The sequence below is a fragment of the Cupressus sempervirens genome, chromosome 1 (genome assembly GCF_028749045.1).
Source record: "Cupressus sempervirens isolate cs-2001-9-10 chromosome 1, ASM2874904v1, whole genome shotgun sequence".
Classification (NCBI taxonomy): Eukaryota; Viridiplantae; Streptophyta; class Pinopsida; order Cupressales; family Cupressaceae; genus Cupressus; species Cupressus sempervirens.
Genome location: NC_143118.1, coordinates 50,135,608 through 50,160,967, shown reverse-complemented (window position 1 = coordinate 50,160,967; position 25,360 = coordinate 50,135,608). Strand labels below are relative to the sequence as shown.

The 25,360-nt window shown below is 35.6% G+C and overlaps 1 protein-coding gene across 1 annotated transcript; it reads left to right on the top strand.

The window, feature by feature from the left end:
- Window positions 1–21,304: 21,304 nt before the first annotated feature.
- LOC149576118 (pectinesterase 2-like) lies at window positions 21,305–25,045 on the top strand. The gene is made up of 2 exons (XM_089816373.1): window positions 21,305–22,265; window positions 24,250–25,045. Exons 1-2 carry the CDS (start codon window positions 21,308–21,310, stop codon window positions 24,918–24,920), a joined length of 1,629 nt encoding a protein of 542 aa, XP_089672499.1. The 5' UTR covers window positions 21,305–21,307; the 3' UTR covers window positions 24,921–25,045.
- The last annotated feature ends 315 nt before the right edge of the window (window positions 25,046–25,360 follow it).

Genomic DNA, 25,360 nt, shown 5'->3' with positions numbered 1-25,360 from the left:
TTAATGTTTCTAACACCCTGCATTCAGCCTGTCTAAGCATTCCACGAAGAAAAATTGAGATTCTGAGCCATTTTAGCGAAGTCCTTTTTTGAGCAAATGTCAAATCTGCATTTTTCACCAAGTGTCAAACAGCGACAGGAGGCCATGTTTGCGATTGAATATCTTACACCCAAAAATGTTTTGTGACTTTCTGCGTAGGGAGTGTCTAGTGTCCATATCAAATAACCTATGTTTCAAATTTTGAGTCATTTCAAGTTTGTTTGATTAGGTTTTGAATCCCAAAAAGTTGGTCAGTTATTGTTTTCATGCATTTGCACTTTGCACATAATTCTGGGAGGCCCTATTTGATGAGTTATAACTTTGACCTAGTTGACCAAAATGCTAAAGTTATTTTTGTGTTGCACTGTAGATGCCAGAGACTTGTTATGTTTCAAGTTTCAGCTTATGACGAATCTATTTGATCAGTTTTCAAACGCGATTCCAAACGCAATTTCTAAAGTTATATTGGTGTTAGCATTTGCAGATTGTTTGGCACCCCTATTTAGGATGTTATAACTTGAGATCTATGATTGGTAAGGTTGAATGGATTGTACCGCTATGTACTCCTCTAAAAATACTTTAAGTGCGTCAGTTTACAAGTCTTCATGAATTCGTTTGCACACTTTTCCAAGACAATTTCATTCGCAAAAATCACTTTTTTGTCATTGTTTCCAATTTGTAAAATCTGAGTAGCCAATTTTGGCCACTCACCATTTATGCCCAGTTATTCGTCATGAGCCCAAATCACAGATTCGTACTCTACTGGTGATAGTGAACTAATGTCCCAATTTTTGTCTTCCCAAGTGTCAGTTTACCCACTTTTTGAAGCCAATTTCGAACCCAATTTAGTGTTTTGTAACATGTTTTCTTGCAGGAAGTTCTGAAAGCTCAACTTTGACAATAAATATCTTTTGACTGGAAATTCATCATAAGACAAGATCTGACAAGGTGGAAGTATGCAGAACAAAGAAGCAACGTGTCTAATTTTCAGGACCTGGTCAGAGGTCTGGATCAATTTTTAAGGCCAGTCAAAGAGCCTCCTGGCACGAAATTGACAAGTTGCAGAACGAGCTGAATTAGAGTTTCAAATGTTGATTCAAGGGTCGAATTTGATTTGGATTTGTATCAAGTGATGAATGGATCATTTTAAGAGATCAATTTTCTGAAAATGAAAATTTGTTTAACTGGACCCACTTGGGGGCCCGACTAATTCTACGAAGCTAGTTCTACTTTGGTCTTGAAAGCAGTAGTGAAATGATTTTACTCATTTTGATTCTTTTATATGCACACTTGTGTTTAATGATTGAATGGGAGAAGACAATGAGCCAATAATGCATGAGAGGTGTTCCTGCAAGGTCCATGACATGTGCTCGTGTTAAGTACTTCGGTTTTATGTTGAAGATGGCTAAATCTTCTTGCATGCCCAATAGTCTTCTGCAATTATACATAAGCTTACCTCATATAAAAAGGTGAATGTAAAATAGGAATTGAAGTTATTTATCTTTAACATGGTTAAAGATAAATACTTCCCTAATGAAGATATCCTAATGTGCAAGGAAGCTCCCGAAAGCAATATGATTTTCCTCTTTGAATAAACAAGCTATGCTGACATATCAGTTATCTCTGGTCATTATGTTTCCTATTGAGAATTAGTTACAAGGGAGACAAATTATCAGGTTTTTTTGACATCAGTACTCTCCAAGACTATCAAAAAAAAATTTTAAATGGGGACATTTCTAGCCTAAGTCGTGTGTCTATCAAAGGAATTGAAGATGCTAAGAAGCCCTTCGTTGCTGCTATTCAAGGGATTATACTTGGTGGAGAGTTAAAATTAGCAATATCTTTTCATGCTCATTTTTCAATGCCAAAAGTTCAACTTGGGTTGCCTGATTTTTTTTTGAAATTGTTCTAGATGGGTTCAAAAGGTAGTAAAAGGATGTTTTTGTCAAAACTAATAACATTAGATGAGGGCGCAAGGCTTGCTTTGGAGAAGCACGTAGACAAACAAAAAGAACAGTTGTGTTTCAAAGAATGTTACGCCTTGTTTGAAATCCACACATTCACTTTTAAAAGGAGATGTTGACCATGAAAAGCACCCACACAGCATGAAAAGACCAGCAGATACAACAAGAAGATCCACACATTAGAAAGAAGAAGTATAGAAGCTACCAGTTAACAGTTAGGAAGCCCTCACGTTTTGACTAAGGAGGGAGACACTTTCAATAAGATACCTCACACAACCAAATACAAGTTTGAGCCTACAGTCAACAACAAAAGGCTCACACAGTATACAGGGGTAGAGCCCGCATAAACAAGGGATGTTTAAAGGCAAAAATGTACTCAAAATAGCAGTTTGAACCCACGCATTATGAAAAGGGAAGAAGGCATCCATGGAAAATTGACATGCAATTTGCATAAGAGCAAGCTGCAGCCAAGGATCTCCACTGTAGGCAGTCCTCACTTGACAGCATGGTAATATAAATGTTTGTTTTTGAAAGCAGGCAATTTAAATATGAAGATCCACGCTGACAAGGGAATCCTCATGCCAAAAAACAAAACAGTAGCGTTCAAAATATTTTGACAATTTAAGAGAATCTACAAAACTACAAAAAAGAATACTGCACGCTGGAGGTTCACCCATGCATCAATGCAAATGGAAGGCGTGGAACAGCAAAGGCTAGTTGCAGACAATAAAAAGCCTCACACCAGTTCAAAGAGGAGGCGCCAAAATGGAAGAAAATCAAAGCAGTTAAAAATGGGAAGCGGCATAAAATAAAAATAAAAAATCACACTAAAAGGGAAGACACCTTCAAGTGGGTTTGAGAATCCAGTTTGACCGTGAGCAGACACGCAATACCAGATGCTATGGGTCTATAAGAAAAATGCATTTCCTTTTCAATATGTAATCAACAAAGGCCATGGCTAAGGCTGAAGGGTGAGCACACGAGGCAAAGCTAGCTGAAAAGCACACGCAGGCCCATGCGTCCATTGCAAATTCAGATCATATGTTCCCCTTTCATTCAGATAATACCAGGGAAAATATGGGGAAAATAAGTTCCTTGCATGAAAATGCAAACTGGATCTATTTCCACAGTACACCTTCTCACAGTTACTGGCATGCAACAAGTTTGGACGCATATGTAGTGGAACTGGATGTTGAAAAGGGGGCGAAGCCCGTGTCATCTTGCATATAAGTCCAATCGCAAGGCAAGAAATGATATATAGGGCACAGTGGCAGAGAAACTTAATATGCGGTATATACCACATTCATCCTGCAAAATTCTTCTCAAGTGTTTAAATACTCTTATGCTCACCTCATCCATGTTTTAGAGACATGCGCTTTTGAAGCGCCAACCATGCGTGCGGGGCCGGCCAGTTGGAATATGCAGACAGCTGGCAGGGGTCACTCAAGACAAAATTTTAATCTAAATGACATGCGTGCTAATGTGGAGGTGGGCGCCCAGATTGGGCCACGTGTCCACATCCTGTGGACAGCACAAGTCCGCAATATTAAGTTGCGATTAGACAATGCAGGAATGTAGATTGTCACCACGTGGCAGTGGGTCCTGGCTGGCGGTGAGGTGGCAATCAAGAGTAGTTTATGAGGAAGCATAGGATTGTGACACATGTCACGATCTGACCTACGTTACAAAGATGCACATCGCTTAAGGAATGGGAGATTGTGGGATGTTGCCATGTGGCAGCGGGCCTTCTCGGTGATGATGTGGCAGATGCATGTTTGAGCAGCCAATCAGACACTGACACGTGGCGACCCTATCAGTAGGTGATGAGCAGTTGGGCGACCAATAAAATATTGCCACATGGCACTGGTCAGACCAGGGTTGACCCCGAGTTTGAAGGGGTGAGGAAAAGATAAATAATTTTAAAATTGTTTCTCCAAAAGTTGGTATGCACACCCAAAACTTTTTTAAATCAAAAAGGTTTTTTCTAAAAGTTTTGACTTTGGATAATTTTTAAATTTTTCGAAATTCAAAATTAAAGAAGTTGTAGACCTTAGTTTATGAGGAAGGTTTTTTAAAATTTTAGACCTTAGTTGTAGACCTTAGTTTATGAAGAATTTTAAATTTTTAAAATTGTTTCTCCAAAAGTTGGTATGCACGCCCAGAACTTTTTTAAATCAAAAAAGTTTTTTCTAAAGGTTTTGACTTTGGATAATTTTTAAATTTTTCGAAATTCAAAATGCGGATTGTCGCCACATGGCAATGGGTTCCGGCTAGTGGTGAGGTGGCAATCAGGATTAGTTTATGAGGAAGCATAGGATCGTGACACGTGTAATGATCTGACAGATAGCGCATGCCTGCATTACAAAGATGCACTTCAGTTAAGGAATGGGAGATTGTGGGATGTTGCCACGTGGCAGCGAGCCCGCTCGGTGATGATGTGGCAGATGCATGTTTGAGCAGCCAATCAGACATTGACACATGGTGACCTTGTCAGTAGGTGATGAGCAGTTGGGCGACCAATAAAAAATATTGCCACATGGCATTGGTTAGACCAGGGTTGACCCCGAGTTTGAAGGGGTGAGGAAAAGATAAATAATTTTAAAATGTTATTTTAAAATTGTTTCTCCAAAAGTTGGTATGCACGCCGAGAACTTTTTTAAATCAAAAAGGTTTTTTCTAAAGGTTTTGACTTTGGATAATTTTTAAATTTTTCGAAATTCAAAATTAAAGAAGTTGTAGACCTTAGTTTGTAATAGGGGAGTATTTTTCGAACTATGATTCTGGAGGTTTATGGTACTCAAAACATAGACTCCAATATACCGTTGGAACCAGAAAAAGACGAGCTATCCATTTTTGGAGCTTATTTTTGCACAGAATGCCACTGATTCATGCAGCAAGAGGTTTTCTCTTAGAGTTTGAATGGCATATTTTATTAGGTGTTTCAGGTCACCACTTGTAGAAATCAGTGAAAAAACATCATGAAAGTGTTCAGCAATTATTGTATCAGATTATTTTGAGTTTTTGTGATGTTTTTGGCTTCAATTTGGTAAATTGGCACATATTCGGGTTCATTAGCAAAAATTTGTCTTTACTAAGATATTTTGCATTTGGAGAGGCAAAACAGAAAAGATTTGATTTTGGCAGTTAAGGAGAGAAGGTAGAAAGATTATTTTCAATTTCTTGAGGGAGAATCCTGAAGGGACAGATGTCGATTGCAAATTCAATCTGGGAATTCCTTCAACCTATATCTTTCTCATTCTATCTCATTAGAGGGGTTCCACTTTTGTCACTGAGAAACCAGTTGGTTACAGTCTTTGGAGAAAAACCAGTCACTACTGAGATACCAGGTTTTGAATCCAGTTTTGATGTGTTCCCATATTGTGAAACCACATTCTTTTAGCACTTTCTCTCTTGTATGAACAACATTAGGAAGGTTAATACAGATAGTTCAGATCTGTTAGGTTTTTCTGTGTTTTCATTTCATGCATTTGATTGTATTGTTTCAAGGAAATTAATACAAAGAGTAGCAGATGATTGAGTTTTAGTTGAATCTTGTCTCCATTCTCAGTGAGTTGTAATGTTTTATGACCTTTGAACAAAGAGCTTAGGTCATAGTTGCAGTCCCTTAAGGTTGTATGTTGTTTCATTGTTGTTGATGATTCAAAGAATTGTGTAAATGCTTCATAGAAATCAATAGGGTTACAAATTTATTGAGGAGGATATCAAGTAAGAATGAGATTTAAACTGAACATAGATGTCTATTTACAAGTTTAATAGATAGATCTGATATCTAAAGATACACATATGTCTCAGATATTCATATGTATGTTTGTGATTCATGGATCTGCCCAATGGTTAAGGCACTGATCAGTTATAGGATCATTAGGTCTTACTGATGCATATCTGAGGGTTTGTTGAAATCAACATTATTAATCAAATGTTCTTTCCATTTTATGTTGAAGGACCTAAATGTTTAACCCTCACTCAGCTTAAGAATGTTATAAATCTACATCTAGCTACTGTAGGTCCATGTCATTTCATAAGTCTTTAGGAGAAATAAGGGTTTATGTCTGCTTAATAGATTCAGGGATATGTTTTTGCACTAGTACAGTATCATTTGAATCTTAGGTCTACCTGCCTAGGTTTAGCAAAGACTGAAGTAGAAGAAGGGTCATGCCTTATAGTTGGCCTATTGTCAGAAATGACATGTTGAAAATGGGAGTTAGCTGCCCCTAGATATGTTAGTTTCTCAGTGGGGTAATTGAAAACCCTCCAGCGTTTTCAAACACCAACAGAAGGCACCAAAGGACAACCTTGAGGAATAGATATGTAAAGCGTGAAGGCTTAGGATTGTTGTCCCATGATGGTAATACAAGCATAAGCATCCCCAAGAAGAATCTAAACTGACTACAGGAAAATTGCACCAAACCCCATTGCTTGAAGCATGGCCAAAATGAAAGGACATTCAATCTAGTCATAGGCTTTAGCAAAGTCAATCTTAAGAAATAAGACCTAATGTTTGGACTGACGAGCCCACTCCATACCTTCCCAAAAAAAAATGTTATCTAGACTATATTTGGACTTGATGAAGCTAGTTTGTTCAAGGAAAACAATTTGCACTAGTAGATGCTTGATTTTAAGGGAGAGGGTCTTGGCAATGATCTTGCAAGAGACATACAACAAAGTGATAGACCTCCAGTTACAAATGTCTTTTAGACCCCCAACTTTAGGCATGAACTTAATATTGCCCTTATTAATAATGTTGCCTAAGGAATGAGTATTGTAGGCATCATGATAAACTTTATACAAACTAGGACAAATATCATCCCATAAGACCTTGTAAAATTCACAAGGGAAGTCATTACACTCAAGGGCTTTATCATCAGCCATGGAGAGGATAGCCTTCTTGAGATCATCAAGTGTAAGCTTTTGTTCACAAAAGGTATACTACTCAGGGGTAAGCCTATTAGGAGTGGCATTAACATAGGCTTGCAGAGCTTGGTCATGTGTAGCAAAAGGACCATGCATAGTGAAAACCTTTTCATAGTGGCACACAAAAGCCTAGAGGATATCAGGTAGATTAAAAAAAATGTGTTGGTCCTCCCTAATACGATTGATGTCCACAATAGAATGGCAATACTGCATAGCATTTAAAAACTCCATAGAAGCCTGATTACTAACCTCCAACCAATGGAGGCAAACTTTGATCTAAGCTCCTAGAGTAGCATAACTGTCTCCAACTTGTTTATGGTGTCAAAGATTAGCAAGCCAAACTTGTAAATTTGTATCAAACAAATTCATGGAAAGAGCTTCAGATGTTGTATGAAGATATTTTTTGGTGGCTTCATAAGACCATCTATAGTACTTGGCCAACCATCACTTGTAAATGTGAAGAAATCTCACAGTACAGCTGATGGAATCATTCCACCATTGAATCCAACTAGCTAAGGTGTGGGGCTTGAGCTCAAGGATCCAGACATGAAGAATATGGGAAATAGTGGGTGGATGTGATAGCAAGGAAGGATTGTTATAGAACTAAGTTTTACAAGTATGTGACTGAATTGTGTGGCAGATAATAGGAAAGAGTCTAATAGGGAAATGGTCTAACAATATCACATCTGGTAAACGGGTGATGGGTAACTCACGCTTGTGGGAAAAATTTAAAAAGATCTGAGCTGTTAGAATGGACATGTCCAATCTCTTAAATACCTTGTCAAAACCTACTCAAAAGTTTGACCAAGTATGCCAAACTGCACCAGACCAATGACGATTAGCATTGGGATAAAAAAGGTCTATTTTGTTATGCATGTAGAACTAGGCTTCTCTTTCGCCAGTTAACCATTGAAAAGGGAAAATTCATTCCTTATTAATAGCCAACTCAACCATATTGAAGTCCCCACAAAAAACCTAAGTAGTAGCTAGTAGATGATCTGCCAACTAGTGGCACAGGTGTGACTGCTCAACTGCATCATTGGGAGAATAAACATTAACAATACCAAATGAATGATTCTAAAAAGACAACAAGATCCAAACAATTATTTGTGTGGGGTCAAAACCATGTGAAATAGTTGAAGAAAGTAAATGAGGGGAGAGAAGAGTGACTACCCCACCTCAGCCAGCCTCATGCAGGAAAGAAAACATGGCACTACCCAGCTAGATAACATGACAGGCTGAGTTGAGAAGAAAGCCAACAATTTTAACCTCTTGAAGATAGACAACATGAAGATTACCAAGCCAACACCTAGTATCATGAACAAAGTATTTTCTAGAGAGGTTTGTTAGCCCCCACACATTCAATGAGAGACAATTCATTGTAGCACAACTTGCATGTCATCCTCATCCCCAAGAGAGGAGAAGTTGTTAAGCAAAAAAGTGGAGGAATCAAACGAGAGATCACCAAGAGAGGTAACCTGTTGTATCTTTTCCCCATCATCAAAAACCTCATCTTGGCCTTCTAGGTTGCGTGAATGACGAAGGGATTGTGACAAAATCATCAAAGCCACTTGCGGCACTTGAACCCACATGGAGTGAGATTCTGGGGAATTAACGTCTGTCGTCCCATGAGCACTAGGGTTTGAAGTGGGTGGAGGCTTCATTTGTAATCTTAAAATATTTATATGTTAGAAATTTGTTCACCACTCCCATTGGGATTGGTGACAAGGGCTTAACCACCCCCTATGTATTAGAAGTTGAGTGGTTATATTGGGCATTGATAGATCGATCTTTTGGTACAAAGACAACCCCACTCTAACATTATATTCTTACATTTGAAAAAGTTTAGAGAAAGCTAACAAAGAATCTAGTGACTTGAAAATTTGTGCTTTCTATATATATATGTACAATTCATATTAAAATAAGATTAATGAAACAAAACTATTTAAATACAAGAAAAAACTTTATATGATGAGAACAGAAAACCGTCCCTAAAATGTAAAGAAACAGTAATAATTACAGCCATAACATCCAGGATAATTACTTTTCTAAGCTGCTGACATTAAGAATTGAATGCTTGGAAATTCAGATAACTGAGAAAAGACTAAAAAGTGCCAATCGTTTACCAGTATCTACATCCTCTGTAAAAGCATGCAGTAGGTTAGCGAATGACAAAGAAAATCAGCTACTTATTCCAGCATTTGAAACAATCCTGATATCAGAGATGTGAAAGTCTAAACGGTACTCGCTTGGTTTTGCTTTGTTAGATGCTTTTCTGAAAACTACCCGAACAAAGGGAAACTTAAAGAATTAATTAAACCAAGATATGAAAAAATAGAAGAAAAAGACCAATTAACAACTCGGTAGCTGCTATTATTTTTGGCTCGCCAGTTAATAGAGAAATGCTCCCAATTTGGTCAGTAATTCTCTTGCAATCGCCAACACCACCCCTTCCACTGGATTGCAAGAGAATGACTCACCACTTGAAAGAATTCCAATTCCGATTCATCCTTCTTCCCTGAATTACCAAAGATTTCAAATGCCAATCAATTTGTAATTATTAGAGAAGAAAAACAGCCGTTGAAAGCTCTGTTAGCGGCTCTCTTTTACCTATCTCCTTTGCCATTAGGATGAAACAGAATATCTCCGTCAAGCTTCAAGAGCTTGATGAAGGGACCTCACTGAGCTTTTCTGATCGCTATTCATGACAAGCTCCATTACCTAATGTGATGGTGTGTGGGTAAATGAAGTCTTTTCAGTGGATGCCAACCATAATGAACATGAACACCTCTCTCTTGACCGTAATCAAGGCCCTAGATTGATTCTCTATTCTCTATCTATTATTATTGTTATTGATTTGCTTGGGAAAGAGATAGCTTAGCTCGTTCTAACCTAATGCTGGATGCTGATCTTGTCTTTATTAATCCATAATTGAGGGAAGGGTATAACTAGATGTATTTACATTGGATTCTAGGTGGTCATTTTGAGTTACGACTATTGATATTTCTTTTCTATTATCATGTCAATCATTTGTTTTCATGACCGCAAAAAAATTTGTACAACTGATACAATGTTTATGTACAAATGCAAATAATGCACCGCCAGTATCAATAAAGTTGCATAGTTCTTCTATTTGTGCATATCACTGTGTAAGCATTAGGCTATTAATTGATTTTTCACTAACCTCTTACTTAGTAAAATATATTGAAAAAAATATTAGAGCCCTTCCCTTATCTAATTCTTTTGTGATGTGTGTGTGAGTTTTTTAATTTTTTTTCAATTTATTTAAAGAAAGTTGAATTCGTTTTTCTTTGGGTGGAGATTTTACATTTGACAAGATTTATATGTAAAAAATCTCATTTTACATGTTATACAAGATTGATGGTTTTGTTCAATACTTATTGTCCAAGTAATTAACTAATTTGGTGTGGGACTTTAATTAAATAACAAGTAGGAAACCTAGATATAGTGATATCAGAAGTTGAAATCATCAAAACTATACAAAATATTTATAATGATAAGGCTCATGGCCTTGACAACCTTCCTATTGAGTTCTACAACCAAAACAATAAGTGGATTGGAAAGGAGTTATTGGACATCTCTAATGAAGCATTCTCAAGGAACTCATTGGGGAAAAATATAAATGCAGGACTAGTCAAGCTAATTCCTAAAGAAGAGATAAAAGGTTGATCAAGAGTTCGAGACCAATTACCCTCCTTAACGTATCATATAAGATTTTGACTATTAGTGAGAAAATTGGAGCATGTGCTACCAAAGATAATTAGCCAAATCCAAATTGGATTTTTAAAGCCTGATAATATCTATTTGAGAATTTGATCTCCTCATGGAAGACACTGTGCTGGGAAAATGATTCCAACCAATAAGCCTATATGGTGCTTCTTGACTATGAAAAGTCTTATGATAGAATATTGTGGAGATTTATTATGATGATGATGAAATAGTTGGGTTTCCCAAAACTCATTTCTACTATGGTGAAAACTTTATTCAAAGATGCTAATACCTAGGTGGAAGTTAATGGATCCAGATTGAAACCCTTTTCCCTTACCAGATTGAGACCTTACTGCCCGAGGCCTTAATCATGTTGTAAGGTACCTAGGAATAACTTTCTCAATTTGTCCAAATCTAGAAGAGATGACAAATATTTATCCCTAGTTGGGAGAATGTTAGTTTGTCATAATATACTCTCCTCTTACACCATATGTTATTCTTCAGCATGGATGTTGGATCAAAGTCAGAATAATTATTTTCAAAAGTTAGTAAGATAATTTCTCTAGTCTGATGGTAAGGAAATTAAATAATGCATACACTCAAATGGAAGTGGTGTATTGTAGATAAATCTATGGGTAGTCTAGAACTAAAAGACCTTAGAACCCAACTCATTTCTCTAGTTGTGAAGTGGATTTCTAGAGCTATTGAAAGAAATGAGCCCTGGAAAAGACTATTAAGAAACAATATTGCAAGGTAATTTTTAGTAAAGGTTGTCTTTTGGAAGGGGTTACATATAGGGGATCTGCTAGCTGGCAAGTTTGATGTGAAAGTCAAAGGTTCTAATGTTTTAAAATCTATTTGAAAATTTTGGAAAATGGTAAGATCTCTTATCTCAAACAATGAACTATTGAATAAGGAGAATAAAATATGGGGAGAAACATTATTTTGGTAGAACCTAAGACATGGTGAGGAGCCCCTCGCTCTTCTACAAGAGTGTTCTACGAAGAAATGGGCTTGGATGGGAAAAAATAGGTTTGAGGACATTATGGAGAACGGTAATTTGATTCGCTAGGATAATTTAGTTGTTGAATATTATCTCCTATCTACACAAGAGTGAGCCAATGCTACAATTAGAAAATCATGTGAGCCCCCACTTATTCCCAAAATGGTCGCCTCTCATAACAACATATTGATTTTTTCTTGGAGTGATGGGATATATTTTCTCCATCGTAAAGAAACATTAATCTACAACCATTTTGAATCTGCCAATGACATTTCTAAACACTTTAATTTGACTAGAAGCATCTCTCGTAGCTCTACAAACTGGAAGACCATCCTTGTGGACCTTTGGCATAGACTTGTCTAAGTCAAACAATTCTACTTTTTATTGGGCCTCCTTCTACACAAGCTACCCATGGTTAAACCAATTGGAGATTTAAATATTTGCTCATGATGTAGGAAACCTAAAACTATGACTCACATATTCTTTGATTGTATGTTTGCCAAGGAAGTACGAGCTCTTTTTAGGTTTCATATTGGTAAATATTTTAGCCTTAGAAATGTTATAACTAGAAAATTATTGAGTCCAAAGAATAGTTTTAACTTTTTTTGGTCTATTCTTTCAGTTGAGATTCTATCCATTTTCTTTGGAAAAAGAGAAATGATAACATATTTTCTATAATTTCTTGGAATCTTACAAGGTCTCTTTAGAGATTCGTATATTATAACATTTCATTGTAGGTCACCTTGGTGTTGAAGATTGAGGAAAGAAAATTCATGGACTTGCTGATTGATGGTGTAGATGAGAGTCTTAAGAAGGAGATCACCTTTGAATTTATTATTGAGATGAACATGGAAACACCTCCCCCATTTGAACAAGCTCTAAGGAGAACCAAAGAACTTCTACAGGAGAATCAACTTGTTGCTACTTCTCTACCAGTTTAAGTAATGCCACCATGCATAGTGATTGTTAGCTACCTAAGGACTCTAGGATGGACTAAAAGGGTGCCTAGTAATGCATTACTTGGCTAATCTCTTGGAGCATTAGCAATGATAATTATGCAAATGACCTTTTTGGTATATTTTTTAAATCATAAACTCTACAAAAAATCTTTTCTAGCTCATTACTAGGTTTGGAAACAAAAATAAAAATAAAAACTAATAGACTTTGCAAAATATGATTGATATATTATCTTTAATAGAAAAAATGATAAGTAGGACATAGTTTCACAAACTCACTGACCCATGTTTCATGAGTAGTGGTTCACACAAACCCATCTTATATGAGAATGAATGGAACACTTAGCACTCATTCGATCTAGGTGATGTTCACAAAGGCAAAGCACTAGGACTTCCCAAAAGGCCACTCATCTGAGCACTACTCCATCTTGAGTGTGCTAGACTTATCAAACTTCATGGGAAGTCACCCATCTAAAAACTACTTTAGCAATATCAAAATTTGACTTGTTGCAGAAAACATCTTCTACTTATTAATTAATGAGCCTAAGGTTCTTTCCAATGAATGACTCATAATTCACAACACTTGGAATTGTTTTGGCAAATGGGGTTGCAAGAAGAGTGGATTTAACCATGGAAGAAGATCTATAGTGAAACATGCTCAATTCAATGTAGTATCTAGATGGGTGGCGTTCCAAATTGTTTCTTCACTTCTATGAGCATCATCTAGATCTAATGATTGGTAAGTGTTCTATTCATTCTTGTGAGAGATTGGTTTATGTGAACTACTACTAATGAAACATGGGTCAATGAGTTTGACTCAAAAACTACATAGTTGAATCTTTATGTTCTATAGATTTTTAATTAAAAGAATGAACAATACACACTATAAGTTAAAAAGAAAAATTTAAATTTGACCAAGAAAAATATAGCAATCTTATTTATTAATAAAGATCTATTATAAGATTATTTATAAATCTACTCTTAATTATCTCTTAATTATCTGTAGCAAGTAAATATAATACAATCTAATTTGCACCATTTCTATTTTTATAAAGTTCTCTTTCAAAATGTGGAAGGAAAGAGAAATAAAAAGCAGTAATTAAAAGTTTGATCTTCAAGAATTCAGTTGACGTTTCTATCTAGCTGTCTGTGATTACCAGAATATCGATATTAACCTAATTAATATAAAACAACATGAGTTTTGTTGAAAAGATCTTAGATCAATCTGGAGATTAAGCGAAGGGCCTCTGTCATTTTTTTTTGTTTGCCGTGACTCCCACGAAAGCTTAAAAGAAAAGCTTTGATTTAAAATCCATCACAGGCGTTGTTCAAGAATAGCTTGACTTTGCCTATGGTACTAAATGAATGGGTCTTTTCTTTCATCAGAAAAGGCAATACAGATAAATAATTCCCACCATAAATGGCTCTCATATGGTACTACATATTCCTAAAAAAGGACAATAGTAAGAGTTTGTGTGTTTGCTAGAAATATTGACGTGTTAAAAGAAACCATTTTAATGAATGAAGAATTAGAAAGAGCAAGAGAAAGACCCCTTCAACCTGATCTGTCTACACATTTTAAGAATATAATTGGTTTACATTATTTTAAAAAAATAGCCAACTTGCAAACAAGGGCAACAATACAATTCTCATCTTTAAAAGTAATACAATAATCAATCTCAAAGGGGATACAACAGTAATACAATGACCAGTCCCAAGACAGACAAAACAATAATTATGCAATCGCCAATCCCTAAAACAGTGTATTCATCAATAACAACATCAACTATACAATGATAAACTTCAACTCATGAGATAAACACACAGAAGTTAGAAACAAAACACCAAAACAATGAAGTGGGACCTCATCCATAAAAGTCATGATTGCTAACACTTACAATGACTTATTATCAATCTTTTAAGGCAGAGTAATCACCAATATCAACATAATAATCAATCTTGTAACGCAAAATAGTACCAATAAGAACACAATAATCAATCTTGCCATGACTTATTATCAGTCGTTTAAGGCAGAGTAATCACCAATAGCAACACAATAATCAATCTTGTAAGGCAAATTAATTGATTTTTGACTAACCTCTTACTTAGTAAAATATATTGAAAATATATTAGACCCCTACCCTTATCTAATTCTTTTGTGATGTGTGTGTGAGTTTTTTATTTTTTCAATTTATTTTAAAAAAATTGAATTCATTTTTCTTTGGGTTGAGATCTTACATTTGACAAGATTTATATGTAAAAAAAATTCATTTTACATGTTATACAAGATTGTTGGTTTTGTTCAATACTTATTGTCCAAGTAATTAACCAATCTGGTGTGGGACTTTAATTAAATAATAAGTAGGAAACCTAGATAAAGTGATACCAAAAGTTGAAATCATCAAAACTATACAAAATATTTATAATGATAAGGCTCATAGCCCCGACAAGCTTCCTATTGAGTTCTACAAACAAAACAATAAGTGGATTGGAAAGGAGTTATTGGACATCTCTAATGAAGCATTCTCAAGGAACTCATTGGGGGAAAATATCAATGTAGTAGTCAAGCTAATTCCTAAAGAGGGAGATAAAAGGTTGATCAAGAATTGGAGACCAATTACCCTCCTTAATGTATCATATAAGATTTTGACTATTAGCAGACAAACTAGAACATGTGCTACCAAAGATAATCAGTCAAATCCAAATTGGATTTTTAAAACCCGATAATATCTATTTGAGAATTTAATCTCCTCATGGGAGACATTGGACTAGGAAAATGATTCCAATCAACAAGCCTATATGGTGCTTCTTGACTATGCAAAGTCTTATGATAGATAATCGTGGAGATTTATTATGATGATGATGATGAAATAGTTTTCTTTCCCAAAACTCATTTCTACTATGGTGAAAACTTTATTCAAAGATGCTAATACCTGTGTGGAAGTTAATGGATCTAGATTGAAACCTTTTTCCCTTACTAGATCTACAAGGGAAGGATTCCCATTTTTCCCTTCCCTATTTGTCATTGTAGTTGATGCATTTGGATATGTCTTGAGAGACAATGATACCTCACCAAGAGTTAGAAATATCTCCCTCCCTAAGGGTGTATAACTATCCAATGTACAACTTGTAGAAGACATAACCATTAACTTCATAATTGAAGAAGAAAATTTAAGAACTTGATGATAATGTTAGAACTTTTTTGTAAGGCCTCTGGACATAAGGTCTCCCTTCAAAAATTTGTAATGCTAGGATGGAAAGAAACCCCCTTGGATTTGTGTACACAATTTTCTATTGCATGGGGAGGCCTTAATCATGTTGTAAGGTACCTAGGAATACCATTCTCAATTTGTCTAAATCTAGAAGAGATGACAAATATTTATCCCTAGTTGGGAGAATGCAAGTTTGTCAAAATATACTCTACACTTACACCATAAGTTATTCTTCAGCATGGACATTGCATCAAAGTCAGAGTAGTTATTTTGAAAAATTAGTAAGATAATTTCTCTAGTCTGATGGTAAGGGAATTTTAAAAATGCATACACTCAAATGGAAGTGGTGTATTGTAGATTAATCTATGGGTAGTCTAGGACTAAAAGACCTTAGAACCCAACTCATTTCTCTAGTTGTGAAGTGGATTTCTAGAGCTATTGAAAGAAATAAGCACTGGAAAAGACTAATAAGAAATAATATTACAAGGTAATGTTCAGTAAAGGTTTTCTTTTGGAAGGAGTTACATATATAGGATTTGCTAGCTAGCAAGTTTGATGTGAAAGTCAAAGGTTCTAATGTTTTAAAATCTATTTGGAAATTTTAGAAAATGGTAAGATCTCTTATCTCAAACAATGAACAACTGAATAGGGAGAATAAAATATGCGGAGAAACATTATTTTGGTAGAACCTAAGACATGATGAGGAGCCCCTCACTCTTCTACAAGGGTGTTCTACTAAGAAATGGGCTTGGATGAGTAAAAATAGGTTTGAGGACATTATGGAGAACGGTAATTTGATTCGCTAGGATAATTTAGTTGTTGAATATTATCTCCTATCTACACAAGAGTGAACCAATCCTACAATTAGAAAATCATGTGAGCCACCGCTTATTCCCAAAATGGTCACCTCTCATAACAACATATTGAGTTTTTCTTGGAGTGATGGGATATCTTTTCTCCATCATAAAGAAATATTAATCTACAGCCATTTTGAATATGCCAATGACATTTCTAAACACTTTAGTTCGACTCAAAGCATCTCCCGTAGCCCTACAAACTGGAAGACCATCCTTGTGGACCTTTGGCTTAGACTTGTCCAAGTCAAACAACTCTACTTTTTATGGGGCCTCCTTCTACACATGCTACCTATGGTTAAACCATTTGGAGAGTTAAACATTTGCTCATGATGTAGGAAACCTAAAACTATCACTCACATATTCTTTGATTGTATGTTTGCCAAGGAAGTGTGAGCTCTTTTTGGGTTTCATATTGATAAATATTTTAGCCTTATAAATGTTATTAGTAGAAAACTATTGAGTCCCAAGAATAATTTTAACTTTTTTTGGTCTATTCTTTCAGTTGAGATTCTATCCAGTTTCTTTGGAAAAAGAGAAATGATAACATATTTTTAATAATTGCTTGGAATCATACAAGGTCTCTTTAGAGAGTTGACTATTATAACATTTTATTGTAGGTCACCTTGGTGTTGAAGATTGAGGAAAGAAAATTCATGGACCTGTTGATTGATGGTGTAGATGAGAGTCTTAAGAAGGAGAACACCTTTGAATTTATTATTGAGATGAACATGCAAACACCTCCCCCATTTGATCACGCTCTAAGGAGAACCAAAGAGCTTCTACAAGAGAATCAACTTGTTTCTACTTCTCTACCAGTTTAAGTAATGCTAACACGCATAGTGATTGTTAGCTACCTGGGGACTCTATGATGGACTAAAAGGGTGCCCAGTAATGCATTACTTGGCTAATCTCTTGGAGCATTTAGCAATTATAATTATGCAAATAATCTTTTTGGTAAATTTTTTAAATCATAAACTCTACGAAAAATCTTTTCTAGCTCATTACTAGGGTTGGAAACAAAAAAAGAAAACTAATAGTTGCAAAATATGATTGATATATTATCTTTAATAGAAAAAATGATAAGTAGGACATAGTTTCACAAACTCACTGACCCATGTTTAGTGAGTAGTGGTTCACACAAACCCATCTTATATGAGAATGAATGGAACACTTAGCATTCACTAGATCTAGGTGATGTTCACAAAGGCAAAGCACTATGACATCCCAGAGTGAACCAATGCTACAATTAGAAAATCATGTGATCCCTAGCTTATTCCCAAAATGGTCACCTCTCATAACAACATATTTAATTTTTCTTGGAGTGATGGGATATCTTTTCTCCATTGTAAAGAAACATTTATCTACAACCATTTTGAATCTGCTGATGACATTTCTAAACACATTAATTCGACTCAGAGCATCTCCCGTAGCCCTACAAACTGGAAGACCATCCTTGTGGACCTTTGGCATAGACTTGTCTAAGTCAAACAACTCTACTTTTTATGAGGCCTCTTTCTACACATGCTACCCGTGGTTAAACCAATTGGAGAGTTAAACATTTTCTCATGATGTAGGAAACCTAAAACTATCACTCACATATTCTTTGATTGTATGTTTGCCAAGGAAGTACAAGCTCTTTTTGGGTTTCATATTGATAAATATTTTAGCCTTATAAATGTTATAAGTAGAAAACTATTGAGTCCCAAGAATAGTTTTAACTTTTTTTGGTCTATTCTTTTAGTTGAGATTCTATCCAATTTCTTTGGAAAAAGAGAAATGATAACATATTTTCTATAATTTCTTGGAATTGTACAAGGTCTCTTTAGATAGTCATAAATTATAACATTTCATTGTAGGTCACCTTGGTGTTGAAGATTGAGGAAAGAAAATTCATGGACATGCTGATTGATGGTGTAGATGAGAGTCTTAAGAAGGAGATCACCTTTGAATTTATTATTGAGATGAACATGAAAACACCTCCCCCATTTGAACAAGCTCTAAGGAGAACCAAAGAACTTCTATAGGAGAATCAACTTGTTGCTACTTCTCTATGAGTTTAAGTAATGCTACCACACATAGTGATTGTTAGCTACTTGGGGACTCTAGGATGGACTAAAAGGGTGCCTAGTAGTGCATTACTTGGCTAATCTCTTGGAGCATTTAGCAATGATAATTATGCAAATGATCTTTTTGGTAAACTTTTTAAATCATAAACTCTACGACAAATCTTTTCTAGCTCATTACTAGGTTTGGAAACAATAAAAAAAAAACTAATGGACTTTGCAAAATATGATTGATATATTATCTTTAATAGAAAAAATGATAAGTAGGACATAGTTTCACAAACTCGCTGACCCATGTTTCATGAGTAGTGGTTCACACAAACCCATCTTATACGAGAATGAATGGAACACTTAGCACTCACTGGATCTAGGTGATGTTCACAAAGGCAACGCACTAGGACTTCCCAAAAGGCCACTCATCCGAGCGTTACTCCATCTTGAGTGTGCTAGACTTATCAGACTTCATGAGAGGTCACCCATCTGAAAACTACTTTAGCAACATCATAATTTATCTTGTTGCGGAAAGCATCTTCTACTTATTAATTAATGAGCTTAAGGTTCTTTCCAATGAATGACTCATAATGCACAACACTTGGAATTTTTTTGGCAAATGGGGTTGCAAGAAGAGTGGGTTTAACCATGGAAGAAGATCTGTAGTGAACCACACTCAATTCAATGTAGTACCTAGATGGGTGGCATTCCAAGTTGTTTCTTCAACTCTATGAGCAGCACCTAGATATAATGACTGGTAAGTGTTCCAATCATTCTTGTGAGAGATGGATTTGTGTGCTACTACTAATGAAACATGGGTCAATGAGTTTGACTCAAAAACTACATAGTCGAATATTTATGTACTATAGATTTTTTATTAAAAGAATGAACAATATGCAATATAAGTTAAAAGAAAACTTTAAATTTGGCCAAGAAAAATATATCAAACTTATTTATTAATAAAGATCTATTATAAGATTATTTATAAATCTACTCTTAATTATCTCTTAATTATCTGTAGTAAGTAAATATAATACAATCTAATTTTCACCATTTCTATTTTTAGAAAGTTCTCTTTGAAAATGTAGAAGGAAAGAGAAATAAAATGTAGTAATTAAAAGTTTGATCTTCAAGAATTCAGTTGATGTTTCTATCACAGATGAGGTGGATCATTAACTAGCTGTTTCTGATTACCAAAATATCGATATTAACCTAATGATTAGAAAACAACATGAATTTTGTTGAAAAGATCTTAGATCAATCTGGAGATTGAGCGAAGGGCCTCTGTCATTTTTGTTTGTTTGCCGTGACTCCCACGGAAGCTTAAAAGAAAAGTCTTGATTTAAAATCTATCACAGGCGTTGTTCAAGAATAGCTTGACTTTGCCTATGGTACTAAATGAATGGGTCTTTTCTTTCATCAGAAAATAAATCCCACTATAAATGGCTCTCATACGGTACTACATATTCTTAAAAAAGGACAATCGTAAGACTTTGTGTGTGTACTAGAAATATTGACGTGTTAAAACAGGCCATTTTAATGAACGAAGAATTAGAAAGAGAAAGAGAAAGATCCTTTCAACCTGATCTGTCTAAACATTTTAAGAATATAATTGGTTTACATTATTAAAAAAAAATAGCAACTTCCAAACAAGGGCAACAATACAATTCTCATCTTTAATAGTAATACAATAATCAATCTCAAAGGGGATACAACAGTAATACAATGACCAGTCCCGAGACAGACAAAACAATAATTATGCAATCGCCAATCCCTAAAACAGTGTATTCATCAATAACAACAACAACTATACAATGATAAACTTCACCTCATGAGATAAACACACAGATGTCAGAAACAAAATAGCAAAACAATGAAGTGGGACCTCATCCATAAAAGTCATGATTGCTAACACTTATCATGACTTATTATCAATCTTTTAAGGCAGAGTAATCACCAATAGCAACACAATAATCAATGTTGTAAGGCAAAGTAATCACCAATAAGAATACAACGATGAAGAATATACTGTGACAGAGTAATCATGAATAACAACAAAATGATCGACTTCAACTGATCAGATGAACACAAGAAAGAAAGCATCGAAACCATGAAGTGGGGAGGACCCAAATACAAGTCGTCGCTGGCACTTATCACAAGTAGCCCGTGCATTCGCTGGAAGACAGCTCTTTGATGGATCGGCTGCCCAAGAAATTTCAAGTGGGCTCATCCACAATAGTCACAGGCACTGACGTTTATTACAAACAAATACGTCTGCATTCCCATTTCAACTTCTCTTGTATGTCCTCTTCCTTGCTTGGGTATCGATTCCAATCAATATCATGCAGTAACTAATATCGACTGGCTACAATGTAATTCAGAAATATAAATTTCATCATAAACTGTAAAACACGACTAATTCACTATCCTCGTCACATCCGTAAAGTCGACGCGCGAACAACCATAAATCAATTGGCCACCGTCCATTATCCACACCACGCGCACTGCCAATCATAGAGTTTGGTGAGCAAGATATTTCAATTATAAATACGGCTTGCCCCATGACTGGTGGTGTGAAAAAACAAGCTCTACAATCGCATGTGAAGATGAAGAAGATTGTTATTTCTTCCTTCTTAGCGGGACTTGTCTTGTACGTAATAGTAGTACACAAGAGCCCAATACCCCTTGAACAGCGCTTAATTGGGCGCAGACAATTGCAGGAGGATGGAGTTGATTCTGTGTGTAAGTCTACGCTTTACCCAAATGAGTGCCTTTTAACTCTACAAGGAGTCCATTCATCGACCATTAAGGCCGATATGGCCATGGTCTCCCTGGAGGCGAGCTTTCATGAGCTCCAAAAGCTGTCCATCATGGCCGTGGCCATGGAGATGAGCAGCCAAAGGGATCATCTGATTATTGAAGATTGTGCTGCGCTTTTTCAATCTTCGCTTCGCCATGTGAACGGGTCATTGGAATTAGTGAAAAAGGTGGCGGGGAATGAGTTGAAGAAAGAGCATGCGGACGACGTGAAGACGTGGCTCAGCGCTACGCTCACCGATGTGGAGACATGCAAGCCGCCATTTCCACAACAACTCCACACACGTGTTGCCAAACTGCTGAGCATTTCTCTCGCCATTATCAACTCCATTCCTCATTCGGTTCGTATTCCGGTGGGCTCCATTAATCATCGCCGCCGTCTATCCGAGCCACTGTTTCCCGTCAACGACGGTTTTCCGAGCTGGGTTTCCCTGGGCGACAGGCGGCTTCTTCAGAGTTCTCCGGCGGCGAATGCGGTGGTGGCGAAGGACGGGAGTGGGAATTACAGGACGGTGACGGAAGCGGTGGAAGCTGCACCGAGTAAGAGTGGCGGGCGATATGTAATACACGTGAAAGCGGGTGTTTATACGGAACGCGTTGTTGTGGCAAAGGATAACATAATGCTTGTTGGGGATGGGAAGGACGTTACAGTCGTCAGTGGCAGCAAGTCTGGAGCGTCCCTCAAGTCCATTCCAACTTTCGGTACACTATCTATTCTCACTAGTCATTACATAAGATGATGTAGGCTCCCTCTTTCAACATATCGTTTCTAACGGATACTGAAGTCTTTTGTTATTTTAGGTGAGTAATCTTATCAAATGATCTACCCGTCTATTACATGTGATATATCTATTAGAGATTAACTAGGTTTAGGAGCTGAGCAGGTCATAAGTAAGTATATCTATTAGAGATTAACTAGGTTTAGGAGCTGAGCAGGTCATAAGTAAGTATATCTATTAGAGATTAACTAGGTTTAGGAGCTGAGCAGGTCATAAGTAAGTGGATATGTGTGTCTTGTAGTTTAAAGTGTTTTTTAAATGAAATATCTTACAGTACTGAGTCATTTACAGACTTCAAAATAGATCATACAATTATGAGTCTTAATATGAGCCTTTTCTCTTTAAGTCTATGAAGTAGCAATAGTCTTATCTTATAAGTTCAAAAATATATATACATTCCATTTCCATTTTTATATGAGTCATTTTGAATATTTCAAAAAAAGCTCTTTCACTATATTGTTTCTAATAGGTAGTGAAGTCTTTTATTATTTTTGGTGAATTATCTTTTCAAATGAGATATCTCTTTTACGTATGTGATTACAATTACACATTCATTTGGTTTGGTTTAACACATAACTAACAAGTATATTGGTAGATATTTGTGTCTTGTTTGTAGTATAGTTGGGTGTTTCTTGTATGATATAGACCAAAAAATAAATCAGACACTATCATGAATTTTAATTGGATTTTTAAAAAAAATTTCATGTGTCTCTTGTATAAAGTAGCAATAGTCTCATATTAGTATAATTCATTTGTAAGCTCAAAAAAAGATCGCCTATTAAAAGTCATTCTATTCGGATTTTCACATGAGTGGGTTTTGACTATTTCAATTGGCTTATTTAATGTCAAAATAACATTTTCATGTAGGATCCACATGTTAAGGTGAGTAATAGATGGATCCCAATAGCTTTCTACACACATTTCCAAGTATACCCCATCTATTTTGTATGATTTCACATGAGTGTCTTTTACTTGGAAAAATGAGATTTTCAAATCACGAGGAATCGTGTTAATCAATAAATCCAAAACTATGATTTGAAATGAAACATTAGCAAGTCAAATCATGTGAAATCATATTAAAAGTGGATCTCATGTGAAATCAAGATTAGCATGTTTCAAATGAACCACATAAATTAGTCAAATCATATTAAAAAATAGATCTTAAAGTATAACTTCAAATAAATAACTTAAAAAGTTAAACTCTATAAAATTATATTGTTAATAGATCCCAAATAAAACAGATTAGTATAATTTAAATCTCAATATTTAAAAAAAAAACACTATAAATTATATTAATAAATAGACATAGAAGTAACATAAAATGAATTAATATTATCTTACACGAACCCCACAAACCAATCAAATCATGAAATTGGAACTAATGAATAGATCCAAAGTCTTAATAAATTGGATTAATAGTAGACCTTATACTAAAAAGATTAGTATGATCTGAAATGAATCAAATATAACAAGTAAATTATGCAAAAGCTTTTAAATAAATGGAAATTGCTTTAATGGATTAGTATGACATGAAATAAAGCATTTAAGAAAGTCAAAATTTCCATTATATGATTTAGGACAGTTAAGCATCACACACTATGCTTAATTTCTAAAAAACCTATTTCCAATTACATCAGTCCGTTTGGTTGATGGAATAGGAATAGAAAAATTGGAATACAATTTTTATTTTCTGTTTGGTTCGTCACTTGGAATAGGGAATAGGAATAAGTATTCCCATTTTGCCTCTAAAATAAGCTTATACCCATTCCAAAAAATAGCTATTATTGGAATAGCCATTCCTATTTCCAATATTACATGCCTATTCTCCATTCCTATGCCCACGGCCAAACGGGCCTGTATGGATTATAGAGATTTTGATCTTATTTTATCTCCATTCTTGGCTGCAGCTGTGACTGGTAAAGGATTCATTGCACGAGACATAGGATTCGAGAACACGGCAGGAGAAAATGAAGGTCAGGCCATTGCACTCCGAGCAGCTTCCGATCAATCAGTCTATTATCGTTGCAGCTTGAAGAGCTACCAAGACACGCTCTACGCTTATTCTCTTCGCCAGTTTTACCGAGAATGTGATATCTACGGCAGTGTAGACTTCATATTCGGCAACGCAGCTGCAGTGTTTCAGAGCTGCAATATTATCTCTCGTCAGCGTGGCGGTGGGAGTGCCAACTATATAACGGCGCAGGGAAGAACCGACCCCAGCCAAAACACGGGCTTCTCGATCGACGAGTGCAAGGTCACGGGTTCGATGCGCACTTATTTGGGAAGACCCTGGAAACAATACTCTCGCACGGTGTTCATGCAGTCTTATCTAGATGCCAGCATTGATCCCGCTGGTTGGGCCGATTGGCCGGGAACTTCTTCTAGAACGAGTGTGTATTACGGAGAATATATGAACAATGGGCCAGGCGCAGGAACTGCAAAGAGAGTGCAATGGCCCGGGTATCATATCATTTCAACTACCGCAGAGGCCAGCAAATTCACCGTCGCACAACTCATCTCTGGAAACTCTTGGCTGCCTTCCACTGGGGTTTCCTTCCGGTCTGGCCTTATCTCCTGATCACATGCAATGAATTGTATTGTCAAGATTCTTATAACTATTATTGTGTATTGGTTAATGAATAAACTCATCTCATATGAGAGATGCATGTCAGATAATTAATTAATTGTATCAAATTTCTGTAATATGTTTGTTGGAGCTATAGTTTTTCATAAATAGTCTCTTTATTATTAATTAAATATTAAACTTACATATACAAGATCATCTCATACTATTTATTATTAATTAAATATTAAACTTACATATACAAGATCATCTCATAGTCTACTTTTAAAGTTTAGTTTTCATTCTAAATTATTTTAGAAAGTTGAAATGGAGCAACCTAATTTAATAGAGTTAGAATCATATTGCAAGTTATAAAATAGATAAAATAAATTTAATAGAATTTTTTATAAATAGTCCCTTTATTATTAATTAAATATTAAACTTACATATACATG